General features: G+C 30.4%; 1 protein-coding gene across 1 annotated transcript in view; it reads right to left on the bottom strand.

Moving 5' to 3' along the window:
• Nucleotides 1–14,565, bottom strand: part of LOC143222319 (proto-oncogene tyrosine-protein kinase ROS-like) — a 71,248-nt gene that overhangs the window by 7,426 nt on the left and 49,257 nt on the right. The window contains exons 23-31 of the mRNA XM_076448685.1: nt 14,092–14,236; nt 10,443–10,605; nt 10,055–10,119; nt 9,095–9,224; nt 7,015–7,115; nt 5,826–6,023; nt 2,898–3,032; nt 1,987–2,132; nt 337–443 (exon numbers count right to left, since the gene is read on the bottom strand). Of these exons, the coding sequence (XP_076304800.1) occupies nt 337–443; nt 1,987–2,132; nt 2,898–3,032; nt 5,826–6,023; nt 7,015–7,115; nt 9,095–9,224; nt 10,055–10,119; nt 10,443–10,605; nt 14,092–14,236 (1,190 nt within the window). The remainder of the gene's footprint in view (nt 1–336; nt 444–1,986; nt 2,133–2,897; nt 3,033–5,825; nt 6,024–7,014; nt 7,116–9,094; nt 9,225–10,054; nt 10,120–10,442; nt 10,606–14,091; nt 14,237–14,565) is intronic.

The raw sequence follows: 14,565 nt of genomic DNA, 5'->3' as shown, positions 1-14,565 counted from the left end.
TAGAAAGTGTTACATAATAAAGTTAATAATTACCAGAAGCAAGAAAAGGTTGCCAAGCAGTAAATCAATTTGTTTCAAATGATATAACAAATAGTAGAATGATATTGTTTATTAATTATCAAATTAACATTAGTAAAATAGTCATGTTTATTAACACATGAAGAGTCACAACCAAAACTTGAAGATTAATTACAAACAAATATACGAATTTCTATTACTAACAGAATGTACATACTCATTGGAGATAAATCACTGCAGAAACTAGGTTTATTAACGTTAGACCACGAGGTGTATTACTGTGAAGTTAATTATTGTCATAGACAAATCAGAACTTACGTTTAGCCTCTTGGTTAAAGTTGGATCACTGCAAGTACTGAAGTTACCACATTCTTTGATGTTATGTATGTCACAAGAGTTTCCACGTTCTGGTGAATGCTTTTGATCTAATGTAAATCAAATTACACACACACTTATTTAATACCTTTGAAGTATACATTAAAGTATTTTCTTACCATTATAATGACGTTTTCATAACTGGAAGGTCTCCTGCATAATTCATTTCTTTTTATAATATTTAATGGCTTTCAATCAAACACACTCTTATCTCTAAATAAGCATAAACTTGAAAATTCCAGTTATTACAGTATACTTACTGTTTTTCACAACATTCCTTTATTATAACTTTATTATAAGTTCAAAATACTCAGTATAAGTTTATGTGTGAGCATTTTTGAGGTTTCAATAATACTACAGAGATATACTTATCTAAATGTTTCTGTTAATATTTACAACATTCTGAAATTCTCTCAGAGATACTTGGGTATCTACAATGAGTTTGTTTTTCTCATAGCGAAGCCACATCAAGCTATCTCCTGTGTCCACAGAGGGGGACTGAACACCTGATTTTAGTGTTGTAACTCTAAAAGGGAACTCTACAATGAGAGGTTAAATGCTTTATACAGCTCTAATTAACACGTTAATTTTCAGAACTATATGACTTGATGAAAATTAACATGATGAATATTATTGAAGTTATCGGAGTTCAAATCCCCATCCAACCAAACATGCTTGCCTAATCCTTTCAGCCATGTGGGTATTATAACGTGATGGTCAATCACACTATTCATTGGTAAATGAGTAAACCCAAGACTTGGTGGTGGATGTGATGACTAGTTGCCTTCCCTCTAGTCTTGGATGCAAATTAATAACAGATAACTCTTTAGCTCAGCTGTTAGAACACTTGTTTATGTCTCAGGTTCACATCCAAGGTGAATTAATAATAGATAACTCTTCAGCTCAGCTGACAGAACACTCATATATGTCCCAGGTTCATATCCAAAGTGAATTAATAACTCTTTAGCTCAGCTGGTAGAATGCTGTTTATATTGCAGGTTCACACTGAAGGTGAGGAAATATATATCATGACAAAGTAATTTAGCAATGTAATGCTTAAAGTGAAGCCATCCCTGAAAGTATGCCTGAGGACAGGCACTGTTTGTCAGAGAAGGAGAATACAGTGGTTTGAATTGCTGAGAAAGAGTCTTACTAGCAAGTGTTTGTCAGTAGAGTCTAGTATGTAAAATATTCTTGGGTTCAAATCTCAGGTGAAGAAAACATTATTACATGGCAAGAAGGAGCTAACTGACATCTGTATTACAAGATCTTCTGTATGAAAGTGCCTGTAAATAACACAGATTTGTATATAATATATTAAAGCATAATTCAAATCAACTGAAAAGTGTGAGACTATTATAGATGCATTTATAATATACAGCGAAAAATATATATTATCAGATTCAAAAAGCATACTAAAATCAAAATGTGTTAAAAGCTGTAAGATTGTTTAAAAAAGTAAAAAAAAAACAATATTAAATCAGAGACATTTCTTCAAAAGCATTATTAAAATATACAAGTTACAGGTTAGAAGAAGTTTAAATTACATACTGGATAAAAATGTACAATAATTAATACAACAACTGAACTCACTATTTCTGTGGATGCCAATATAGTTATGATTGTGAACAACTGAGTTCTGGAACTTTAACTGAAGAGCTAACAAGGTTTCAAGGCATGTGGTAAAAGATGGCCTACTTTCTTGGTCATACCCCCAACATAGTAGCATAAGTTCATACCTAAAAACAAGGAGAGAAGCTTATAACCTAAAACATAGGTCTTATACATACAGCATTAAACAATAGTAAAAATATGAGACAGAGAACTATACAAGCATTACCATAAATCAGCACACTACACAGTATATTATTAAACTTGATTCAAGTACTCTGTAAACATCAGAAACAGTCAGTGAAGTCTATCCAAACAGTAGAAACATTATATACATTTCAATAGATTAGAAACATAGCATATACTCTGGGAGACTCACTGTTCAAATTTCAGTTGACTATACAATAATACTAGACATGAGTGTACACTAAAACCATAATATACATGTTTGTTTACTGGAACATCATTATTCACATTAGTAACCTTCAGAAGAAATAAGCATATTCCAGCAAACTATAGAAGCTTAATACATGTTAGTAAATTCAAGAGATATTGTATATACTAATGAAGGTAGATGTGTCAATAGCAAAATTCACTTTGTTAGCTTCACAGGGACAGCATGCGTGTGTATTACTAGCCAACAGAAGCAAGAAGAAAACTGAACTGATTGCTTGCCAAAGTAATAAAAATTGGAAAATGACTAAAGTAATGGGTTTTAGAATTTCAGTAACTCATACCCAAAAACCCCTGAAAATGTAGATGTACCAATAATCCATTGAAATTAAATTTTAATTATGTGAATAAATTAACCAAAAGAATAAAAGGTACATTTGGTGTTTATGAGTCCTAACTACTAGTGAATAATGAGCAGAAAGTAAACATCTGTTACTTACAGTTCTCTAGGGCATTTTTCTGGACTGTCTAGACGACCACCGCCTCGAACATAATATAGAACTTCCAAGTTTGTACGTGCAGGGTAGGGCTGTTGACCTAATGTCATAACCTCCCATAGGAGAACCCCAAAAGCCCTATATGTGATATAATAAATGACATCTTACAAGTACAAAAGGTTAAAATGAAATATAAAGTTACTTAAAAATTTTTAAGGATATAATATGAATGTTGAATTAATTCTATTTAAAACTAAAAGGCAATACGTCACTCAACTTCACTACCAGAATAACCAATCATACATCAGAGATTTTTTTTTAGTTCATTAAACTGTACAATAATATCTGTAGATAATTCAAGAAACAGTTTTGCATGAGTGGTTTACAAAAGTTTATACAGTGCGTCCCAAAATTAATATACCAACCTTGAAAACATCTTCTGAAGGCTTGTAAATTTTATTTAAGTTATTTATTATTCTTATTACTTACATTATTTATCATTATTATTTATGAATTTGTTTTACTGCAGATTTCAATATTGACACTGTTTTTTAGTAAAATGATAACTCTTGAAGTGTTCTCCCAAGTTCACCCCTTTGGACTATTGAGGCTTTTTGAAAACAAGTCTACCATAACTAACTAAGGAGTCTTAAGGAACTGAATCTTTGTATCTATGATGCAGTCTTATCTATTCCTGCAGCTGCATTAAAAGATGTGCTCTCAGAATTTGATTGTGTAATAAGATTGATTATAGCTAATAATGGTGAACATGTAGAAATTCATTAATTAAATTAATCTTATAAGCCTTCATAAGATATTTTGTTTTTATTTTAGACAATACAAATGTTATGAAACTTTTTGATGTATGTATAGTTTGACACACCTTGTATAAAAACTACTTGATTGTTTGTTTGTTTTCAATTTCACGCAAAGCTACTTGAGGGCTATCTGCACTAGCTGTCCCTAATTTAGCAGTGTAAAACTAAAGGGAAGGCAGCTAGTCATCACCATCCACCGCCAAGTCTTGGGCTACTCTTTTACCAACGAATAGTGGGATTGACCGTCAGATTATAATGCTGCCATGGCTGAAAGGGCGACCATGTTTTGTGTGATGGGGATTCGAACCCGTGACCCTTGGATTACGAGTTGAACGCCTTAACCCACTTGACCATGCCAGGCCAGGAACTACTTAAAATTAACTTATCATAAATGATAAAAAAAAAGTTTTGAAAGTTATTTTACAATTTGCAACAGTAATGTTAAATCAATGAGCAACATACATCTTCAGAAGAGTATTCAATGTTTAGTAAACTCCAGTTTAGTCAGACAGCACTCATCTGGCATGTGAAATGTCTTTGGTTTGATCCCAATCCAGAAAATGCAAAAATAGAAAAGTTTAAGGGTTAAGAAGTTGTTTATTCAGAGCTTGAATACCTCCATCACTAACAAAAATAGGAGAACTATCAAATAATATGGTGTTTACTCAGTGACTGGTAACCCTCATCAAACAGCACCCACTATTTCTGTTTTTTTAATACTACTAGACAACACTATATGTTTGTTTTTAATTTGCTTATTTTATAATGTTATTCTTAACAGCAAGAGAATACAAGTTTTGAAAAAAAACGATATTAAAACATGAAACTAATTACTAATTTTTAATTATAAGTGACTGTAAACAGAAATAAAAAATAGGTAAATTGGTAAAATTATCAGTGTAATAATTTTTTTACGTTTTAAAAATTGCATACAGTGTACAAGGTATGAGTATACAAAAGCTAGTCCGTCATTCCTAGTTCAGTATTAAGTTGTGCTAAGAGACTCTGACCCCTCACTTGGTTGCACCTGCTGTCTCGCACAAGGTAGAACAGTTAGTTAGTTATTTTGTTACTAGTAGCTTTCTGGCTCCATAATGTCCTATTGATCATCAAAGTTTTCATGCCTTACTAGAGCCAACATCTTGTACCATATTTGATATAGGGGTTATTTCTTACAAGTGTTTCAGCTTCCTGGTTAGATCCAGAAGAGCATCACCTTGTGAAAGAACCATTTTACCGATAATAGAAATGCATTTATTTGAAGTAGGTGTCACCAAATTTTCTATATGCTCCTTATTGTTTAGATTGTTCACTCTTAAAAATGTTAGTCTTACAGTATCATACAATTTCTTAATAGGTTTTATAATATGAGTACATTTTATTTACTACCTTGAGTTTCTCTCTTATCAAAGTTCCCAATGGTACAGCACTATGTCTGTGGACTTATACTGCTAGAAACTGGATTTTGATACCCATGGTGGGCAGAGCACAAATAGTCCTTTGTGTAATTTTGCTTAATAACAAACAAACTATTACTAACAATCTGAGTTCTGTTACAAAGAGATCCCTCAATGTCTACAAGTCATTAGAAATGAACAATTATTTTTTTACTTATAGAAGCATAAATCATCTGTGGATTCACTTCTGTGGTGTGTATAGATGCATGGTTTAAAGTTCTAAATTGACAGCAAGTACAGGGAAAATTCAAATGTGTCACTTTCAGACAAACTACAAAATCAATATCACAACATTAACTAATTAAAACTCTTCACATCTTATAACTTCCAGAGATATACTTACTCTTTCTTATTAAAAAACTGTAAAATACAGCTTTCCCTCGAATTTTAAGATAAAAAACTGTGAAATAATCTATTTGTAAATTTACTGTCATAACACTGTAACAAGCAAGACCATACCATGTGTTAGACTAAAATAAATGCTAATCAAACAAAACTTTCATATTTATGTTATTGTCCATGACAATTAATATAGTTGCATGCATAACAATTAATCTAAGCCTAGAGCTCTTTCTTAATGTTTCTGTAGTCAGACTAATTTACATTCTTATCTTACATATTAAACACAGACTACCCAGTGTACTGATCTTACATACCAGATATCTGATTGACTAGTGAAGACACCATCTATCAGAGACTCTGGGGCCATCCATCGCACTGGAAGCAGACCTTCTCCCTCTTTCCTATAGTAGTCATTTTTATAAATGTCTCTTGCCAAACCAAAATCTCCAATCTTTACATGACGGATAGCAGGGTCATGACTTGATACTAAACAGTTACGAGCAGCTATGTCTCTGTTGGTTAAGTTAATACATTACAATACATTCAATTTTTATAATGAAGAGATACATGCAAGTATATTAAAATATCTTTCACTAATTTAACGCTGTTATACGTGCACAAGACAACAATAAAAAACATCCTATGCAAAAAATATCATTGAAGTAAGCTCTACAACATCATTTTAATTTATGCATCCATTTTAAACTCTTTCATTCAGTGTAAAACAAGAAGCACTTGAGGCTCCTCAGCTTTGCAGATAATTTTGGAACTTTAGGTAGCATAGTACACACTAGATTGTAAACATGTTTCACACAGTACCCAGTGCTAATTCTTTAGTTCATCAACGTTTCATATTTCAGCTCTATCAAGATGTAGGTACCCTGCAGAGCACAAGCCAAGAACAAAACAGCAGTTTTGGGCATCATTTTTTTTTCTCGTAATATGAATTACAATTTCAGTTTTTATCAGTCAAATTACTTTCATGGTAAAAAAATATATACTCTTCCACTATGGATAATACATTCATTTTTGCACAGCAATCTTTACCACTACCTTAGATTGACTGTTCTTAAAAGAAAAGTGTTCAGCTCAACATAGTAGATACTATTTAGTAAAATCAGTTGACCTGATTTTATTAAATTATTATAATCTGCATAAAAAATAATTTAATCTATTCAACATTTCATTTTTACAGTTTCTAGAGTCACCTCCTATTTTCACTGATGCATGCAGACTAAAATAATACAAAACTTGAAATTTTTCTGCACTAAAATATACAGTCAGATAATGAACATGCATGCATGTACGTTACTGCTAGAAAATAGAAAAATAAAATACTGAATAGATTATTTTCTGGAGTTAGCAGTCATTTAATTAAATCATTTGTGTTTATAGTACTACATCATGCACTTTTTTTTTCAGTTTAATATAATAAAGGAGAAGTATGCATGAGTGTCAAAACTAGTCAGATTTTACAGAACAAAAAAATCTTGTTCAACTTACCTATGCACAAAGTGCATTTCTTCAAGATATACACAGCCTTTAGCAACATCAGCACATATATTTAACAGATCATCTAGGGTTAATGGCTGTAAACCAAATACCTGGGACATAAAAAATTAATTGATCCAAATGAGTAAGTTCCTAAGATGCTTTAAAAAGTTATCAAAATGAGTATTCAGGAATACAATATTAGTTTCTGTGATTCTGTGGAGATTCTGACATTAGGCATTTCTTTATATTTATAAGAAAACAGTATCTATTCTGTACAAATGCAGGTTTCACAAAATATCTGATTGAAAAGCCATTAAGATGATTTCATTCCAGTCTTTGTTTCTTTGTTATTCTCAAGTAGATAATACCTGCAATATTGCATGCTGTGAAATGTTATCAATAATGGAAGTTCAGGTGATACCTCAAGGTTATGACTTGACCTATGTTTGAATGAGAACGACCAGTCACGTGAATAGTATTAGCCACAAGGTAAATATAACATTTCTTGAAAAGTAAAGAATGTCAGATGTAGTTAGTTGAAGATAGAAGGCCAAGTACAATAAATCATTCTGACTCAATAAAGCAGTTAAACAGAGTTTGTGTTTTATGTGTGCTAAAATAAATATTATTCTTTTTGTGTTATACTTTGTGTCCAGTCTTTTGTTTAGTTCATCATCAAGATTCAGTTACTCACAGATATAGCATTACTTCATAATAGGTATCCTGACAAAATAACCTGTTACTATGCAGATCTATCCCTTTGCTCTAATATAACCTCAGTTTTACCTGAACATTAAAAAAAAAACACTAAACTGAATGCAACATAACAACTCATTTCAGGTTACACTAAAAGCAAATCAAGACAGGCAAGGCATGTGTATATGGAATATTCATAACAGTCTATTTCAAAAATTAAATTCCAATTACAGAAATATATTAGTGGCATTTGATATGCCCATTTCTACTTTAAACCATGGAACATAATGGAGTGTGATATGAAATAATTCATAGCACAAACAACATTAATTTTTAAACAACTGACACACAGACAAATAAGTGTGCATTCATTTCATGCCTAGGAACTCACTAACTACCACACTTTCAATAATAGTGCAACACAAGAAATCTTTCTGTACATAACAGGTTTTCATGAAGATTTTACAGATAACAAAATATTTACTTGAACAGATTCTTCAACAACTGTACCATGTTCTGGTTCTGGTAATTAACATGAGACTTTAAACCAAACAATTAGTTGTTCAATTGAAACATTCATTGTTATAAGCTTGAATTTTTAACATAATCTTATATCCTTTTCTGTCTGGTGCTCTGAACTGTGAACACTAAACTCACTGTTATTCATTACATTTGTGGTTCACAGCTATACTAAGTAAAGAAGAATTTTTGTGACAAAGTATTTTGTTTATAAGTTAATCTTAATCATAATTCTTATGATAACAAAATTTAACAACACAATGTAAGTCCACCATGAGAGATTAGTTTAATACAGTGTATTTAAAGGTCTTAATGTAACCTAGTGACTACAAGTGTCTAGGATTTGGTTTAAGATGTAGTTGTGGCTTCTAGAAAAATTAGAATAATGAAACTATAGTGGATATTCTCATGTCTCAGGTAGGAACTTTCTGACTTCACTAGTCTGAGTGACACAATATGAAGCAGTTGTGGTTACTGTAAGTTTAGTAATTCAGTAACATTTCATTTATGTTCGTCTGTATGTTAAAATATTTTGTATAATTTATAAATCTGATGTAACATCTTTATTTCACTTTTTCTTAATATTTTACTTCATGGGTCCAGTATAGTTGGTTTATTTGAAGGAGAAACTCATAATGAATAGAGAAACATTTCAAACTATTTTTTTGAAGACAAGTGACATTATTAAATATTCTTATTGTTTTTACCATAACTATTTACATCATATGAATGTAATTTTATACATGGTTATAGCTTTCTAATTAATAAAAAAGAGGATAAAAATGTACTTATACTATAGAGCAAGAACTGACTGGTACTTCATATTTAGGGATAATTCAGTATATTTAAAGAATAAAAGACACAAGAAACTCACAGAAGCATTTCGACTGGAACGGAGATAGGAGAGTAAGTCACCGCCCTCCATCAGCTCCAGAATAATAAAATTAGGATTGTTATCCAAACAAACTCCCAAAAGAGAAAGAATGTGATCATGTTTAAAATTGCTGTTACAAATAAAAAACAGTATTAACTTTGTACAATATTCACTGGCTTATCATAAAGCTCAGAGCAAGTGAATATTATACAGAACTGTAAAGCACATAATTTTATATTTTTCCATAATTCTTCTAAAAAACTAGCATATTTTAAAAGTGAAGGTTTTACATCCACTTTAAAACTTATGAAACTTTAGGGAAGAATTAACTGAATTTAAAATCTCAAAAAATAAGATTAAAAAATACTTCAGATGAACAATTTTTTACAGGTTTGTTTTAGATGGTAAAATATTTCAATTTAGAAAACTCTTAATAAGTATAAGATATATTAAAACTATCTTAGAACCAATTTATATTTCTAAAAAAAATCTCTTAGTAAATAGTGCCTTAGTATATAAAATAAGTTATGTAGAAAAAGATATAACCAATAAAATAATTTATTTTGTTTTATATCCAAAAAATAACAATTATTCACAAATACAGAAAAAAATCATATTCTTTATACAAAAAAAAAGGGGACATTAAAAAGTTACTTTTTCAGTGAAGATAATGTGTTGGTTTACAATAATACACAGGGAACTAAAGTGAAACAAAGTATAGTGAGTTGTAAGAAGAGTTCAATTTTTGATATTTATAGTATAACCATATAGTTCTAGACTTTGTGGGAACCCTGTAAAATGTTATGTAAATTTCAATTAATTATTCTGGTTATCTAATAGATTAATTATGTACAGTGGTCTTAAAACTGCAAAAGTTGTCACTTGTTTTTTTTTTCTAGGGAAAAAAGAACGAAATATTTGGAAAGTCAAAAGAGAAAAAGATACTTTTCAAATACTAACCTCATAAGCTTGGCTTCTTTCATAAATTCAGTCTTTTCATGGTTGGTTGCACCTTTTCTTAAAGTCTATAAAAAACAAATAAAAACACATCATACTTAACAACAAATAACCAAAAATTAACTTTCTTCTGTGTCAGTAAAGTGTTGAGCACACAAAGCTTTGTTACATTAATGTTGTTTCTATATTAAAACTATTTTCAGATCAAAATGTTCTTTTCTCAATTTTACCTGTTTAAAGATTACTATTTAATCCTACACAATTTATGTTAAAATATAAATTAAATTCAAAATTAAATAAGAGATAAAGTAAATGCTTTCAGTAATAAAACTTTCAGAATTAGGAAATAAATTAAAAATTGAAAAATAACTTTTTTTTTTTTTTTTTTTACCTTAATGGCTACTTTAGTTGGTGGAGAGCTCTCTCCTTCTAGGTCATAAGCTACCCCTTCAAATACTTCTCCAAATGCACCACTACCTAAAAACTTTGTCAGGACTATCTGCTCACGACAAATCTGAGGTACAGAAGCAAGCTCTTCATCTATGGGAACATCCCTTAAAAAAAAAAAAGATACACATCTCTTAAAATGTTTAGTAAGAAATGTAATTATTTACAGTAAAGCAAAATTACAATTTTTATAGTAGTTAAAAAAAGAAGTATTTTTAATTTATATTAAATGCTAAGACATTTCAAAGCATTAAAATAACAGAAGACCAGTTTATCACTTCTTCCCACACACCTCAGTGTACATTAAATTACGTTAAAAATATTAATAATGTTCCAATGTTTTAAAAAGATTAACTAGCTTTAATCTACAGGAAAACAAATGGATTATATTTTCAGAACCACTGAAACATTGGTGGTTTTTTATATGTTTGCTACAAATATGAAAAAACAACAGTGGTTAAATTTCTTCTGCCTTAATTATAAAAGAGACCAAATAGCTTACTGATTTAAAAAAGCATTGATAAATTACATAATCTGTCTAAAAATCAATTTGTTTGTTTTTGATAATTTCCATTTGCAAAATATCTTCCTTTTTGAGTGTGAATTCCATCATGCACTCAATTATATTCTGAAAGGTGTAAACATCTAACACTTGACAAAATTACTTACCACTTTGATCAGCAGGTATTGTTTATTTTGTACTTTAAATAAACTTATCCTCATTATAATTCCATTCTTAAAAAAATGCTTACTACTTCTATGGTACAGTAATAAACATAATTTATTTTACAGGGTGTTTGGAAAGTCACTGTGCACTTATATATTTATTAACAGAAATATTTCAATACAGAATACAGGAGGTAAATATGAATGACAATTATAAACAATGTTGAAAGTGACCCCCGTTGGTATCACTACAGGCCTGGATCCTTCTTATTTTGTTTCTAAACACTGTTATCAGTTGCTGGCTTGAAATAGACTGAATAAAATATGATTACAAAACTGCACAGTGACTTTCCTAACATCCTGTAGTTTAGCCCAAAGTCGTTAAGATTCCTTGGTTTAGAAAAAGCATTTAGTATGAAAATTCCTTTGTTTAATGATGTCATAAAATAACTTGTGGACTGAGGGAAGCTAAAAGAATATTGTATCATAAATACTCACAAATGCAATTAATATTATAACCAATTAATTACAAAGATAAACAAAAATAACACAATTAGTGTTCTAAAAGTAAAAGTAGTTTGATAAAAAAACTGAAAGAGGTATTACAGCTTTTACCTTATTTTATGTTTAAACAATAAAGAACAACAGTTTCTGTAATACTTATTTTGTAAGTGTGAAAGGCAAGAATTTTTTTTACTAATTGTTTACAGCATGCACACCAGTACCACAGTGAACTATGAGACACCCAATGTACACACCTGTGTTAAAATTATACTACTCACAATTAGATCTCATTATATAAGATAAAATTACACTTTACTTTGCCACAAAATAATATGTACATAGTTTGCATACTACATTAGTTCCTTGTTGACACATTCTACATACATGTAGATTATTTTATATTTTCTTTCACCTAAAATTACAACAATTTAAAACACAGATAAACAAATCTAATAAAACACCAATTAACAGTTTCTTTTCTTTTATTGTTATAAAAAACTATTCTTAGTACAAAGCTATAGCATATGAATGTGCTCTTTAAAATATATTTTTGTCACTGCAAGTTGCAGTAACATGATAATGGTCAGGTCATACAAGCAGAGTAAATAATTACCTATTATGTAAGGGCAGTTTAAATATGTTCAAATTAATCCAGACTCATCAGTGGAGATGTGAGGAATGGACTTTTCTTAGGTACTTATCAACTTTCATATTTGGCTTTACTTGGCACATTGGATCAGGTGAGGGTTTTACCATGGAAGCTGTAATGCTTCTTTGTCATCTCTCAGAGGGTCAAACACTATATTTAAGCAATACACTTTGTGAGGCAGTTGCAAATGTTATGTTTGTGGCACCGTGTATTTTTATCTTTGTTGCTTCTAGCAATCTAAAGAATGGTAAATTTTATGGCCTCCAGCTCCAATATTTTACAGCTTGTTGAAAGCTTTAATGCTTCACTATTATTATACAACATACTCTTCTATTTCTCCACAGTATAAGTGATACCAAACCCAACCAGCTCTCTTTCATGTAGGAAATATTAGTGGTATATGATGACAAATTAACTGTCCACCATGAATTTTAAATTGGTGTTGAAGCTTCTATCCATTTTCTACATTTTGTCAAACAGGTTAGGTAAAGCAATAGCATTAATAAGAAAGTTATAAGTACATACAATCCTAATAATAAGCAATAATAATTGTCCTCCAAGTATCTGATGCAGAATTACTTCAAGAAATCAACACAATTTTCTGTTAACTTTTGACCCTCTTACTTTTATGCAATTTTATGCTTGTGCGCCAGTTGCAAATTTTATATTGGTCACATCATCTAGTTGGCATTATTTATTGTGAGAGATGTTCACCTGTTATTTTTTTTCGAAGAGACTGGACAAGATCTTCCATGCCTAAAAACTCTTTGTCTTTCTCTGATCCAGATTAACCTTTCCAAAACAGAATTTGTTTAATAAACAAATCAAAAGCTGCATTTCCTGAATCAGAGGACTTACGTTTCTGTATATAGTTGCTGTACCAGAGTACAGCAAGTCCCAAACTTTATGATCTCAAATATTTAAAAGTAAAGCTGTAGCATTTATGAAGATTATTTTACCACACATAATAAATATTTGCAAATATAGATTATGGAACTTTAATGCAGTAAGGCATACTGAAGATTAGCTTCTGTTCCTCTCACACTATACTCATCATTTAAGACTATAATTTTGCATCTAGATCTATTCAGAATTAAGGAAAGTGTTATGGAGTTTTAATACACTTTTGTCACTATTAAATAAATTATACATTCTTCAATACTAAAGTTGTGAAACATACATTACAAGCCACCAACTATACTCCATCAACATTGCAAAAAAACCTAAATTGTGCTTTTCTTAAACATGCATTTTACTCTGAAGTTAAAGACTTTTAAAAAACAGACCTGTTCACAAATAACTGTCTTACAAGCAAACAAGAATTATCAATTTATAATGATGTACTTTACTTTATAAGAAAACAGAATCAAGATCACATCTGAAACTGTTATACAAAATATTAGTGTTACACATGCAAATGAGTGAAAACAAAAATTATTACTACACTTCCACTTTGCCTATCTCAGTTTAAAGATGAGTTCATTTTTGTGTGCTGTAGTATACAGAATGCATAATTCTTCTTGTGATTCATGGTGTGTGCATGTTTTACTAATGTCAGGAAGGTACGAATTACAAAATTAATTGTCCCTTATGTTTCAGTGTCTACTGACTGACTGACAGACAACACACTACCATGTAATAGTGCAGCTGGTTAAAACAGATGACCTATCCAGGCAGCCTATCAGGCCAATTTTTGTGAAATAACATTTGTATCTTTGGTTTACTAAACAAAAACAATGAGATCTTCAACATTGAAAGGAAAATGGGGACTTACTCCAAAGCATATAGAGCATTATTTTGGTGAACAAAGCTTCCAGGATGAGGAAACTCTTGAAGTGTTGAAAGTTGCAGGTCACGATTTTGAAAGTCTGTACTTGCTTCCTGTAAAATCTTCTTTTCTTGTTCTCGACAATGATGGACTATACATTGAAGAAACCACAAACACACAAAAACTAATTAATGGTTTGATAGAGTATACTGTAAAAGGCTGTTGGCTTTATAAAATAAATGATAGTAATCTACAAAAATAGTTTATATATACATTTAAAAAGCAGTGAAAAGTTGGTACAAATTCTTTTTACAGCCTCATTTTGAATTTACTGTTTGTTTTTTAATTTCACACAAAACTATACAAGTGTTACCTGCACTAGTCATCCCTAATTTTGAAGTGATAGATTAGAAGAAAAACAGCTAGTCAACACCATGCACTACCAACTCTTGGATTACTCTTTACCAGCAAACAGTGGGA

The sequence above is a fragment of the Tachypleus tridentatus genome, chromosome 8, assembly GCF_004210375.1.
Source record: "Tachypleus tridentatus isolate NWPU-2018 chromosome 8, ASM421037v1, whole genome shotgun sequence".
Classification (NCBI taxonomy): Eukaryota; Metazoa; Arthropoda; class Merostomata; order Xiphosura; family Limulidae; genus Tachypleus; species Tachypleus tridentatus.
This window is presented reverse-complemented; position numbering and strand designations above follow the sequence as displayed.